Below are 12,654 nucleotides of genomic sequence, written 5' to 3'. Positions count from 1 at the left end.
GGTCAAAGTCTTTTGGGGGATTTGATTTTTTGATGTTGATGTTGTTTTTTTTTGATGTTGATGTTGATAGTGGGCTATGTTTAGCCCACTGGTCCAGAGCAACTTTCCTGGGTTTCGCACCTGGGCTTGGTTTAGATCGAAACGTCAAACAATTTGTAAGGAAGAGAAAATGGCACTTATCATCCCCATTGTTTTGGCAATTCAAAATTTATATTGTTTCAGGTAAAACGCATTTCATTCCTTAAGTTTTGATTTTTATTAACTAGGGATATTAACGTTTAATTACTTAATTTAGACTAAATCTGGGGGTTTAATCACTCAATTTGGATGTAATAAAAAGTATGGTACGCACGCACCGTTCATTAAAAACCTGAAGGAAGGCAAAATTCATGAAACTTAACCCATTTCAACTTCTTTATGATTCTTTTGATTTTGAAAGAATAATAATGTGCTTCTCTCTCTTTAGGGCTGCTAATTCTCGTCTCGATTGCTGTATTATATGGTTGAAGAAAAATGCCCTTTAATTTTAACTACGCTCATGACTAAAATGGGCGGAATGTATACCTTTTTTATCATTTGGGGAATACTTTGAAACAGAATTTATATTAGGGCCAAAACTTAACAACGGAAATAATTCAAGGGCTGTCTAAGTAGTTTACGATACATTTGATTTTCGCATAAATTCAGTACCTGGGGTCCATGTACCAAAAGGGCAGCAATTAGAACTCCAGTTCTGGTCTTCGCCTTTGCATCAAATTAATTTTCCTTTCACCTTTTTTGTTCATAATTGATAGGCTGGGGGCGGAAAAGGGGTCTTGCAACAATTTGAGAAAAAAATTCTTTATGCTGTGTTGATAAAAAGTTTCATAGATGCGATGCGGAAAGCCCTATCTGAGGTTGCTCGATTTATTGACGTCAATGAAGCTACAGAAAAAGAAAAGAGGTTCCGCAATTGGGGTTCGTTTGGTGGAGGATTTGGACAGAAAAGAAAGTAAAAGAAGAGAAAGTTAAGTTTTCCTTCATTTGTTAGTTTTTAGTGGAAAAGAAAAGAAGGAAAAAATGGAAGGATTTAAGAAGATGAATAGTAGGCAAAATTTTTCCTCCCAAATTGGTGGAGAGAAAGTTGGAGGAAGTTTGTGAAATTTTTTTTAAAATACCTATTTTATCCTTAAAAATGTCTTGAACAAATATTCAAAATCATTATCAAAGTCCTTTATAAAAATCATTATCAAAATCATTGTTGGGGGTGTTATAAAAAAAAAAAAAAAAAAGTTCCATCATTATCATCTCAGCTTGCTTACTTATATTTCCTTTTGGCCTCGTCCTTTATTTCTAATTTGGGCAAAATAGGGCGTAGTTTCACGCATCACTCATTATCAAAGTCAAATTGAGTTTGTGTATGTCCAACATGGAGATGGATGTAGACACTAAGAGCAGACATCCGTTGTCATATTAAGGCAATGGGTTAAGAGAAGATATTATTACCAACTGGATCAATTCGTAGTTCTAACATTATATTATCTTTATTAATTTAAAGATAAAAATGACTAGAATGGCAGGAAAAGTTATTAAAAAAAAAAGGAAAGAAACAGATTTTTTTTTTCCTCCCTTGAGCCAACTTTCACCGTGTGGAATTCATTCATCTCTCGAGATCATAGACTATTTTCGCAAGTCTCAAAATCTTGCAATGCCAACAGATTATTATTGCTAGAATGAAACTAAAGCTGAAATTTACTCTTAAAATGTCGATTGTTGAATAGATGTACAAGATTTTAAACTCCTAAAATCAATTGATCCATAATGAATTTTGAAAATGAAAAGCTAAAAGTGGGTTCAATTATCAAACGAGAAGAGCCCTTGAGTGACACTAAGTAATTAAGCAAGCAAATAGGCTTACATCCATTGTACAGTGGGTTAGATGTGCAATGGTCTTAGGCCTTGTTTGTAAAGGGATTTTCCACCAAAAAATTCTGCGTTTTTTGTGAACACATTTTTAATTATTTTTTTATCTCACGTATATTAAATTGCTATAGAATATTTTTTACAACAACTCTAGAAAATTGCAATTCAAACACGACCTCCTTCCAGGATATGAAAAGTGAGCAGCTGCTACTCTTTCATGACTGCATCACATTCTGGGTTGAATCGCAATCGGTTCGTGAACCAAATGACCTAGTAAATCTGGTATAGTCTTTTTTTTTGTCAAAGCCAATTAAGACTTTTGATAAATTTACAATCCTTAATCCACAGGAAACCACAAAAACCGACAGTAAATCTGGCATAGTCGCTGGTAGTTGATTAGCATTTTGTACGATGTAGTACAAAACAATTACGGAAGAAGGCCCAAAAGAAAAATTAAAGGGGTCATCATTAAAGTATTACCAAACAACTTCGCCAACGCAAGTTAACTTAATTAGTAAGAATAGGCTGTTGATTCAATTGATATGGATGAACCACCTTTTTTACAATAAGGTCGTACGTTTGAATTATGTTGTTATTGTGAGGGTTATGTTGATATACGATTAAAAAAAAAAGAAAAAAAAAAACAACTTCAAAGCTAATCCACAGCTACCAAACACCCTTCATGCTGTAACCTATTACCTTACTTACCTTTCGAATCTTTTAACCAAACAACCAAAAAAAAAAGGAAAAAAAAAACTTCGAATCTCTATCCCATATTTTTACTAAAAAAAAGGGCAAAAAAAAAAAAAAAGAACCTTCGAATCTCTATCCCATTAATGCAGGGGACAACATTCAATTTCCCACTTCGCCAGTGTTTGGACCAATTGCCTTCAAATTTCACAATTACATGGCTCCAAAATATTTTCGTAAAATTTCTTCTACCATCTATTTTTGCTCGATTAATTAGTCGACTAGGAAAACTAGAGGCTTTGTATAGCCCTAAAGCAAGGATGAAGCCCATGGAGCCTCCAGCTGTCCTAGTCAACTAATTAATTGAACGTAGGTAGAGTTTAGAAGAAATTTTATGTATATATATGTTTTTGGAGCTATCTAATTGTGAAACTAGGAAGACAAGAATGAAGTGTTTTCCTCCCTTAGGGCTTTTAACTCTGGTCCCAACCGTATGGCTTTACATGACTGAATAAAAATGCCCTTTATTCCAGCTACACTAATAATCAAAATGGCTAAAAATGCTTAAATTATACATTTTTTATTATTCAACAGATACTTTAAGATAAAATTTAGACTAAGGATTAAAACTTGACAAAGAGAATAAATTAATAGTTCCCTAGGTGCTTTACCCTAAATAGAGTGCAAAACGAGATTAATCAAATTAACAATCTAATGTTCAAATTTATTTGTATATGAATTCATCGAATTAAATGTAAGTGAGATTTTATTAAACTCAATTCGAATAGTTTAAAACCTTTTACACGTAAACTTTAAATGTTTATTCAAATTGAGCCAAATTCGAAGTTAGAGATTGACTCGACACAAAAATTTCTATGTGCAAGATTTTTGTGCTCATCTATAGAATGCGTAAACATTAACGTGCTTCCACATTCAAACGTGTATTCCCATTGATAAAAACTTCTTTATCTTCGCTTGTAGAAGTTTTCTTTTCCCGTTGATAAATGTCGGCGCCGGATGGAACGGCCATGAGTGTGCTTACCATTTACTACTACCGATCCTAATCCTAGTCTGACGTTTATTTCATTTGTCAGGTGCCATTTTTCAATTGCGAAGCGTCCAAAACTGAATTGAAAAAACTACCCAAAAAAAATAAAAAAAAAAACAGATACTCGCGGTGCATGCATGACATTACCTGATTACCCCTTTGCCTCCTTCCCTTCGTTTCCTTTCCTTTGCTTGACTGTACAAAAATGAGCCAATTAATACGTTTTCCAAGTCTTTGTTCATCCTTTTTATTTTTTCCTCTCTCTTCACCAAACAACAACAAAATATATTAAAAAAAAATTAAAAAGTTTTTGAACTAACCCTAACTGGAGCAATTAATTTGGAAAAGAGGGCCGCTGAATTGCTGATTCTTGAGGCAAAATGTCGTGGTTTAGATCGGCGGTTAGCAAAGCCGTTGAGGTTGGGAACAAGAACAACCTCACTCGCACCGTCAAGAACTATGCCGACACCGTCGTCCAACAGGCCGGTCAAGCCGTTGCCGAGGGAGCCAAAATTCTCCAAGACCGCATTGTAACATTTCCTCTTTGCTTTTCCTTTTTTTTTTAAATTTATTTTTAACGCTCGTCTGATTTTTGATTGTCACTATAGAGGTTTGCCAGCTACAGAGGAAAATTTATAGTAATAAGCTTCATAATTATCATCAGTTGTTGTTAATTATTTTCGGCTGGCAACTACTTGTTGCATTTAGTACCTTTTTTTTTTTTTTTTGTTTTTATCATTTGATGCTGCTGGTATTGGAAGAGTCAAGACAAGGAATGCAACACTGCGTTAAATGTTCAGGTTCATTCCTGAATTTAATATTTGGCTCTGGGAGTAATAACAAAAAACAAATTTGAACTGAAGGAGAAAATTAGCTGATGTTATAGAGAGAATTAGATAAGAAGATGCCATGGCATCTGGTAGGATTCGGATAAATGATTCAATTTCTCAATTTCTGTCTAGAATGTAAAGTTTGATGTGCATCTGTTCTGTCATGAATTTGTTTAACTGGCCAGCACGGAGCTGGAAATACTTCTGAAGGATTAGAGAACCATAGTCTGGTGCAACTAGGAGTTGATTTTTTGAATTTTCACTATAGATGTTGGAGGAAATTAACCATTAGACTTCTTGACATTTTTTTGCTTTAAAATTTATTTCTCTTGCTCATTCATGTTAGGCGGCTCGAAATTTCAAAAGCTTCAAGCAGACTGTCAAAAGATTGGAAGAAGCTTCTGTTTCTTGTAGGGGACCAGAAAGAGTTCAGTTGATGCGGAGATGGTTAGTAGCTCTTCATGAAGTTGAAAAGTTGTCTGGGGCTCCTGTTGAAGAAAGAGAAAAAGATACTGAGCAACATCTTCCTTCTGAAGAACCTAAAGGCAGTCCAAGGAAACAGTCTCTAGTGAGCAACCTAATCTTCTTGTTTGCTTATAGCTGTCTTCTTTTCATTGAACAAGCATTTTTCATCTTGCTCTAGCCAATTTGGTACATTCTTGAGTTATTTGTTTTGACTTTTTGGATGGTCCTCCTGTTCAGGAGACAGTTTGCATGACCCATCATGTCCCTATTGATTTCATTTAAATGTCTGATCTCCCATGGAAGATTAGGCATTCAAATGCTCATTTTCTGGATAATTATGCTTGATCTGACCCTGTCTTGTGATTGATAGGTTCTATACTATGACCCTGACATGGGGGTTGAACCAATGAATTTCCGTGATGTCTTTCTCTATAGTCAAGCTCTGGAGGGTATTACGATATGTATGGTATGTGAATTTAACTTTTGTACATTAGCCTATAGCAAACTAAAGAATTATATTCTCTCATTATTCAGAGCACTATGTATTTTTGCACCTTTATGGGTTGCAATTATGCTTTACTTTCTGCATTTGACATTTTAAGAAGTACTACTAATGGTCATAATTAGCTGTATGGAATCCTATCTTAGGATTCTTTTCCTTATCCAGAAACAATGTTTCTTTTTTCCTTTTGTACGTTGCTTAGTTAGATTTGATAATTGATTGTCGCTAGGGTATTGTACTTTGCATGAGGATAGTCATATTTTCAACTTAAAAATCACACTGATGTTCTAAAGTTACTTGTAGGCCTGTTTACTTCCTTATGATAGAGTTTATCCAGAGGTTGACTATTATCTGTTATTTAGATTCTTGAAGCACCAAATGAGGAGGAAGTTTCTCTTCTGCTTGAATTATTTGGGTAAGCTTGTTCATCCCTTTGGTTCAGTGTGAGTTTATCCTGTTTAGAAGATTTTCTTGAGTGACAATACAGCTTGGTTGGTGGTACACAAAGCAATGTGTCTAAGCTTTCCACTAATAATTAGTTGCCTGCAGGCTCTGTCTTACTGGTGGAAAAGAAGTTCATAACGCAATAGTAAGCAGTATACAGGATCTGGCTAAAGCTTTCTCAAGCTACCAAGATGAAGTGCTGGTAGGTCTGAAAATTTTACATGCTTTTACATTATGTAAACAAGCTCGAGAAACTCCAAAGTTTTAGTGACTTTAAGAACCTAATTCTCCTATCAGTAGAAAATAATGCTGTTAAATTGTAGGCATAGTTGTTTCTTCTTTATAGCTACTGGAAAATTGTAGGCCAAGTTTTTTGTTGTTTATTTTTTCTGCTGAAATTGATGTTGCTTAATTTTTTGGGGCAGGTGAAGCGGGAGGAATTGCTCCAGTTTGCTGAGGGTGCAATCACTGGGTTGAAAATAAATGCTGATATTGAAAGGTCTTTAATATATTTGTTGCTACATATGACACAAAATCTGCAATTGTTCTTTTCCACTCTATTTATTGGTTCAATAAGAGGAAATAAAGGAATGGAGAATATCATAAGCATACTTATTATATTCAACACGTTTACATTTTTACGATATTTGATTTTCATGTCTGCAAAAGAATTGATGCTGAGGTCTCCAAATTGAAAAAAAAGCTTGACGAACGAAGTGTATCAAAGGATCTTGTGGGCAAAACTGATCAAACAAGCTCAAAAGAGACGATTGTTCCAGAAATAGAGGTAAGTTTGGCACCATTTTAATCTTTTCTCCTCTTTAACTTTCTTGATACTTTATAGGCGTAAATCATTATCTAGAAAAAAAAAGAGAAAAAAAAGTTACTGCTTCCGTGCCTCAGGGATTAAAAGCTGGTTCCCTATTTTCACTTTATTGGTGTCCTTTTTCTTTGTATCGAGTTATTGTGATTATATTTGTGTTGAATCACATAAAAAAAAACCATGCTTGTGTAAATTGGGAACTGGTTTTATCACTGTCTTACTATCAAGTGTGGTTTCCAAATATCCCTTTGAGTGTGTTTCTGTGTGAAACATGGTTTCTAAATATCCCTTTGGGTATGTTTCTCACAGAGGGAGGAAGGGAGGTCCAATATGTAGTTCAATTGAGTTTTCAACTCTGGAAAGGGTGGCTGTGGGTTGAAAAATAATTTGCTTGATTTTTTACTTTTAGCTCAAATGTCTTCATCTCTAGACAAGCATGGATTTATCGCTTTTAGCTGAAGATGTGGTTGGTACGGTGGTAATGCATGCTTACTAACAAGTTACAGATTTAATCCATGAAAATATTTCTTTTATTGTGAGCTTCATGCCTGAGCATATGTGTACATGTGTCATTGCAGATTATAATAATTGCATTTTTAGTACATTTTTTAGTTATATATTACTTTTTTGTGGCATATTGTTGAAACATGCAATAAGTTTGATAAGGTGAGATCTGATCTTCTAAGTTTTTCAAGTAGGCTTTGAAAGAAGCACTTTCGCATATCCGAGTTTGTTCCAGATTAGAAGGACTTCTACTGAAGAAAAAGTTTATTAAATACGGAGACACTCCAGAAGTTCATGCTCAGAAGGTATTTTTCTTCTGTTTGTGCTGCATTTTTGCTACTGAATTCTTTCATTTTTGGTAATTAGTCAAACATATACTGTTTGCTTGTTTCTACACGTGTTGGTTTTCATTCCTTTGACTTAATTCATAGCGATTCATAACTTGAGATTGGATAATTTATTACTTGAGGATTTTTCATTTTCAGAATTTCTGATTCATTACTCGAGATGGCATATTGATTTAATGCTTGTCAGTTTGTGATAATCTATTGGAGGTTTTACCTTCCATTTGCAGCAATTGACTCTGCATATGGAAGCTGTATTATTCAAGTTCTGTACCTCTTCAGCTTTTTTTTTTGTTGCTACTTTTTTCTTTTCTTCTGGCCATTTTTTTCGGGCTTTATTTTGTCTTTTCCTTTTTCTAGACGGTTTGTATAGAAAAATTTGCATGGGCTATAAGGTGAACATGCATTAGCTTTTCTCTAATCTGGAGGAATATCTGTTGCTATTGTCGTCCTCTAAATTTTTGCAGGTTGATAAGTTGAAAGTTTTGTCTGAATCTCTATCTAGCTCAACCTCAAAAACTGAGAAGCGCATCTCGGAGAACAGGTATTGAAGTTCTTATAGCTAGATGTTCATAGGTGCTCTGTCTTTAGCTTTTATCATTGAAGAGGCAGTTAACAACAATCCCTTGATAGATGGTTATTGTCTTTCTTAATTTTAATTATTTGGTATTGTTCTTAGTTATAATCTCTGTAACTTTTTTTTTTTATAGACTTCAAAAAGAGGAAGCATTAAAATTTCGTGTGACAAAAGCAAGTGAAACCGGTGAAATAGAAAAGGTATTTATGCATACAGTTATATTGATTGGCACTGATGTAGGAAGTTGTATGGAAAAGAAAGACATCTATTTCAGTGAAAACAATCTGGGAAATCTTAAAGTTATAAGATACTTTCTTGGTGTTTGCCTATTTTGGTTCCCCATGATTATATGCACATGCCTTCTGTGTTTACCGCATTTAGTTTGATTGCTAAAGAGATACTGTCTCATTTTTTCTTTCTATAAAATATCCAGGAAATATCTGCTGAGATTTCGGAGCTTGAGACCCAAAGAAATCAACTTGAAGCTGAACTGAAAAAGGTCTTTGTCATCTTTTCCTGTTTATGAGTTTGAGACGTGATGATTTATCTTCTGCAAATTGATGATGTGGTATCACTCAAGTTCTGTTGCATCTTTAATTGATTCTAATAAGCAACCTGGATATGACATGGTCACCTTTCTGTTGTCTTTTTCTTCAAGCCCTTTTTAAGCATTGGGCCTTTGGTGAAGGTCTTCCTTTGGAAGGAGATCTTAGAAAGACAATGGTGCTATTGCTCTTCTATACCCTCCAAAGAAAGAGTATCCTAGGGAGGAAACTGTTTGATGGATAAGTGTCATCTGTTTAATTTTTCTTTGAATCATGTGATTGTGGCTTAGTAAACAGTATAAAACAGTTGAATCATAGAGGGGCATTGGAATGGTTATGTATGTTCTTTGGTCCTTAAGGGCTTGTTGGATCTTGACCGACAAAAGACTGCTAGCTAATTATACAAGAGTCACAATTAATTGCTGTTTGCAATCAAGTGATGTTGGCATGGTATACATGGGGTTCATAACAAGTAGCAGTTGAGCATATTGTAGACTTTAATTGCTTTATCTTTCTTCCAATATTCAATGTAAATTATTAATTATGATAAAATAATTTGGCAAGAAAACACTGTAGGAGCTCTCGTGTTAAAATCGTTAGTGGATCTGTCCATTTATACGTGGTTTGGTAATAACAGTAAAAGGAAGCGTGGTTTTGATTATTTTCTCTAAGTTGTTTTACGTGGGAATTTTTGGAGTATCAATGGGTCAAGAATGGTTGAAAAGAGAAACTGTGAAATGTAGAATTGTGTGAAGAAAATGAAAACTGTTAGCAGTCAAATGAATGGTTTTCAGGTGTTTGTTGACTGGTCATTAGTGATTGTGTTCATGAAATGTTGACTGGTCATTAGTGATTGTGTTCGTGAAACACAGGAGGTTGTTCTTTAATTTTTATTATTGACTGTTCTGTTTCAGTTGAACTTATACTGTTGAAATTATTTTTCTGATGTAACATGTTAGGTCAATATTTCCTTGGCTGCTGCTCAAGCACGCCTCCGTAATGTTAGGGAGGAGAGAGACCAATTTTATGAAGCTAATGATCAGATTGTTGCCCATTTGAAATCTAAGGTTTCCTTTCTCCTTGTCCTCTTAAGCTTTCTTTTGTTGGTTAATTTTCTGGTCATTTTCCACCTTTTTCCTTGGTGTCTTGATTTTATTTTTCCAGATCTTTCCTCAGGTATGTACTAGGATCAGGTGTCCAGTTTTTTCTTTGGTTCAAAATTTTTGTTTTGGCCATTCTTTTACTTATTTATTTCCTTTTGATCTCTCTGTTAATCATTAGGAAGACGAATTTTCGAGATCTATTGGGTCATGCAGAGTGGAAGTGGATGTTCTGGGTACTTGGATCAATTTTTTAGAAGACACCTGGGTTCTTCAATCTTCACGTGCAGAGACCAAGGATAAAGAGATCGAGTATGTCAAAAAAATGTTTATATTACTTAAAACATATTTAGATATTCTATTGTTGCTTATTGCTTGTTGGGGCCTGTAGTGATGAATTGGAGAGACATGAGCACTACTTTGTGAATTTGGTCATTCAGCTGCTCTCTTCTTATGAGGTAGGTAGACTTTTTCTTTACAATGATCCTTTAGCAGCAAACTAGCAATTCATAAAATAATCCTGCACCAAACCAAAATCACTCGAAGGAGAAGAGCACAGAAAGTGAATTTGTTTTTTTGCTTTCTGTACAGAAAGATTTGAAGCCTTCCATTGATCGCATTGGGAAATATGTTGAGAACTTGAAGAGTTTAAGTGAAGGGTAATGATTCTCTTGCATTGGCATTGTTATGCATGCTTGTTGCATTCTGAAAATTTTTCATGCCATTAAGCAGGTCAGTCGTGGCATCAGGTGATAAAGATAATTCTGGCGCATCAAGTCCAAGGAAAAATCTAGAGGAGGAGTACCTGGGCTACGAAGCTAAGGTACAATCTAAATTGGGCAAAGTTTGAAAAAAAGAATGCTGGAAATAGACTTGGCATCCTCCTGGATTATTATGATATTCTTATTGATATTCCACTTTCCTCTTCTAATTTAAGGAAGGTAGGTATATTTGCGTACTCTGACCATCCCTCTTGTGGACCTTATGCTGGGGTTAATCAGTTTTAGTTTGGTGCCATGCCTGAGACTTGATTGAGTTTGTTTGTCTTTCATACTGTAACTGCAGATTATAACCACATTCAGCGTAGTTGACAACATGAGAGAGCAGTTTTATTCAGAGCATGGGAAAGTATCCAGGTGTGTTTGATGGACAGTTCTATTTGATTTGTCTTTTCCTTGTGAAACCATGTCTTCTTTTCCTAAGTTGGATTAAGTGGTCTCTGTTATTCCAGCAAGGATGACAAAAAGGTGAAAGAGTTATTTGACAAGCTTGAAAAGCTAAGAGAAGAATTCGAAGCTATTGAGAGACCAAATCTGGAAATGGAGATTCCTGTTGAAGAGGCTGAGTCTTCATCTCATGAGAAGCAACAGGAAAGTGTATCTCATCCTACAAGCCAGTCTGCGAAGGACACTGTGGCTGTGGATATCCCAGTTGCTGATGCACCAGCAGTCAAGTCAGAGCAGCAGCTTGACACCGAGGCAGAACTAGCAAAGCTGGAATCTGAATTTGGCAAGGTTAACAGGGATTACTCTGGTGAAGAAATTGGTGACTGGGAATTTGACGAGCTTGAGAAAGAGTTCAGATCTGGCGACTCAGCGGCAAAGAAATAAGCAAACCCAAAGATTTTGACATTTCTTTCTGCTGAACTTACTACGGTTGGCGGTCTCACATGTATGATTTAGATAGATTACACTGAACTCCTCGCGAGCAATATTTAGCCAAGGAGTTTCTGTTACTGTCCATTTTAAGTTAATTCTTGTGTAAATGCTCTAAATTGTATCATTTTAGTTAAGGTCTTTGTATGATTAATGAAATCAACACAAAAATTTGTGTATTTGGGGGAACATGTAATCTGATTACAAGTTATTGTCTGAGCTTATTGCTTTTGTGGAAATGATTGCAAGTCTTCTACAAGTGTAAGCGAGGACTTTTATCGTATTTGTGGAGTAACTATGTGCCGTCCAAGCATGTGGATATAAATGTTTTCCTTGATACAAAGATTTTGCTAGCATAGCATTCGTGGAGGGTGTAAGCGTGATCTCTTCCTTCAAAATGACTGGTTAATGGTCGACATGTGATGGCAGATGCTGATCAGCAGAGAACGTCAAACAGTAAGGGAGGGCCATTCCGGCAGTTGGCGAGAGGGAAAGGGCTCTGTCATGCTACCTGATGAAGGCAGAGCTAAAAGGAGGAGTGCGATGGTGGGGTTGGAGATATATGCTCCTCAGTGGATGGACTAAAACATTTCCTCATATAGAAGTAGGATTTGTCTTATCTTTTGATGAGCACCATCATCACTGTGTGGGCTCTAATGCTGTCGGTACAAGGGTGCAGAAAATGGTGGACTTGAAACCAAAGCCATATGGAATCCCCGAAAGCAGCTGGAAAATGGACATCCTATAAGCATTGTTTGAAACTGTAATTCCATCTGCTGGGTGTGGTGCTGGTGGGATACCCAGCAATGAAGGCCCCTTTAATCGAATGACTGACAGTGGCTCTACTTGCTGCTGATTGATACGTACCAACGAAAAAAACATCCAGATTTTCTGGTGTGGTGGGACATGTATTGTGGCTATGGTTGCTTGATGCCTTCTTTTCCTTTTGCTTCTCAAACTATTCCGGGGTAGATTTTCTCCTGTGGCATCTCCGAATGCACACCAATTTCAGTTACACAACGCAAAGTTTGGTTTGTGATGAAAATTGATTGAATTCATTACTTAGTTGGATGGGTGAATCTAAGTTTGTGGTTCCCAGACCCTAAAATATGATCAGAGAAGAGGAAGAAAAGTAGATAAAGGGAGTGCTCTAGTGGTATTAGAATTATTAGCAGTACAAATGACATGGACGGTCATGCTCATACCCCGTTTCTTGCAGATCCTT

General features: G+C 35.8%; 1 protein-coding gene across 1 annotated transcript; it reads left to right on the top strand.

The window, feature by feature from the left end:
* Positions 1 to 3,773: 3,773 nt before the first annotated feature.
* On the top strand, positions 3,774 to 11,668 carry LOC113730557 (uncharacterized). Its single transcript, XM_027255300.2, has 18 exons — positions 3,774 to 4,170; positions 4,817 to 5,038; positions 5,306 to 5,401; positions 5,800 to 5,852; positions 5,987 to 6,083; positions 6,307 to 6,380; positions 6,551 to 6,668; positions 7,403 to 7,513; positions 8,020 to 8,096; positions 8,263 to 8,329; positions 8,563 to 8,628; positions 9,634 to 9,741; positions 9,956 to 10,086; positions 10,166 to 10,232; positions 10,366 to 10,433; positions 10,507 to 10,597; positions 10,840 to 10,910; positions 11,006 to 11,668. The coding sequence occupies exons 1-18, from the start codon at positions 4,021 to 4,023 to the stop codon at positions 11,382 to 11,384; spliced, it is 2,046 nt and encodes a 681-aa protein (XP_027111101.1). The 5' UTR covers positions 3,774 to 4,020; the 3' UTR covers positions 11,385 to 11,668.
* The last annotated feature ends 986 nt before the right edge of the window (positions 11,669 to 12,654 follow it).

This window comes from Coffea arabica, chromosome 2e (genome assembly GCF_036785885.1).
Source record: "Coffea arabica cultivar ET-39 chromosome 2e, Coffea Arabica ET-39 HiFi, whole genome shotgun sequence".
In the NCBI taxonomy this organism is placed as follows: Eukaryota; Viridiplantae; Streptophyta; class Magnoliopsida; order Gentianales; family Rubiaceae; genus Coffea; species Coffea arabica.
Note: the sequence above shows the minus strand (reverse complement) of the source record. Positions and strands in the feature narration are given on the sequence as shown.

Coding starts and splice junctions, on each gene's coding strand:
- LOC113730557 (XM_027255300.2), top strand. CDS start 4,021: ATGTCGTGGTTTAGATCGGCGGTTAGCAAAGCCGTTGAGGTTGGGAAC. Junction 5,853..5,986: donor CTTCTGCTTGAATTATTTGG/GTAAGCTTGTTC, acceptor AGTTGCCTGCAG/GCTCTGTCTTACTGGTGGAA. Junction 10,911..11,005: donor GAGCATGGGAAAGTATCCAG/GTGTGTTTGATG, acceptor CTGTTATTCCAG/CAAGGATGACAAAAAGGTGA.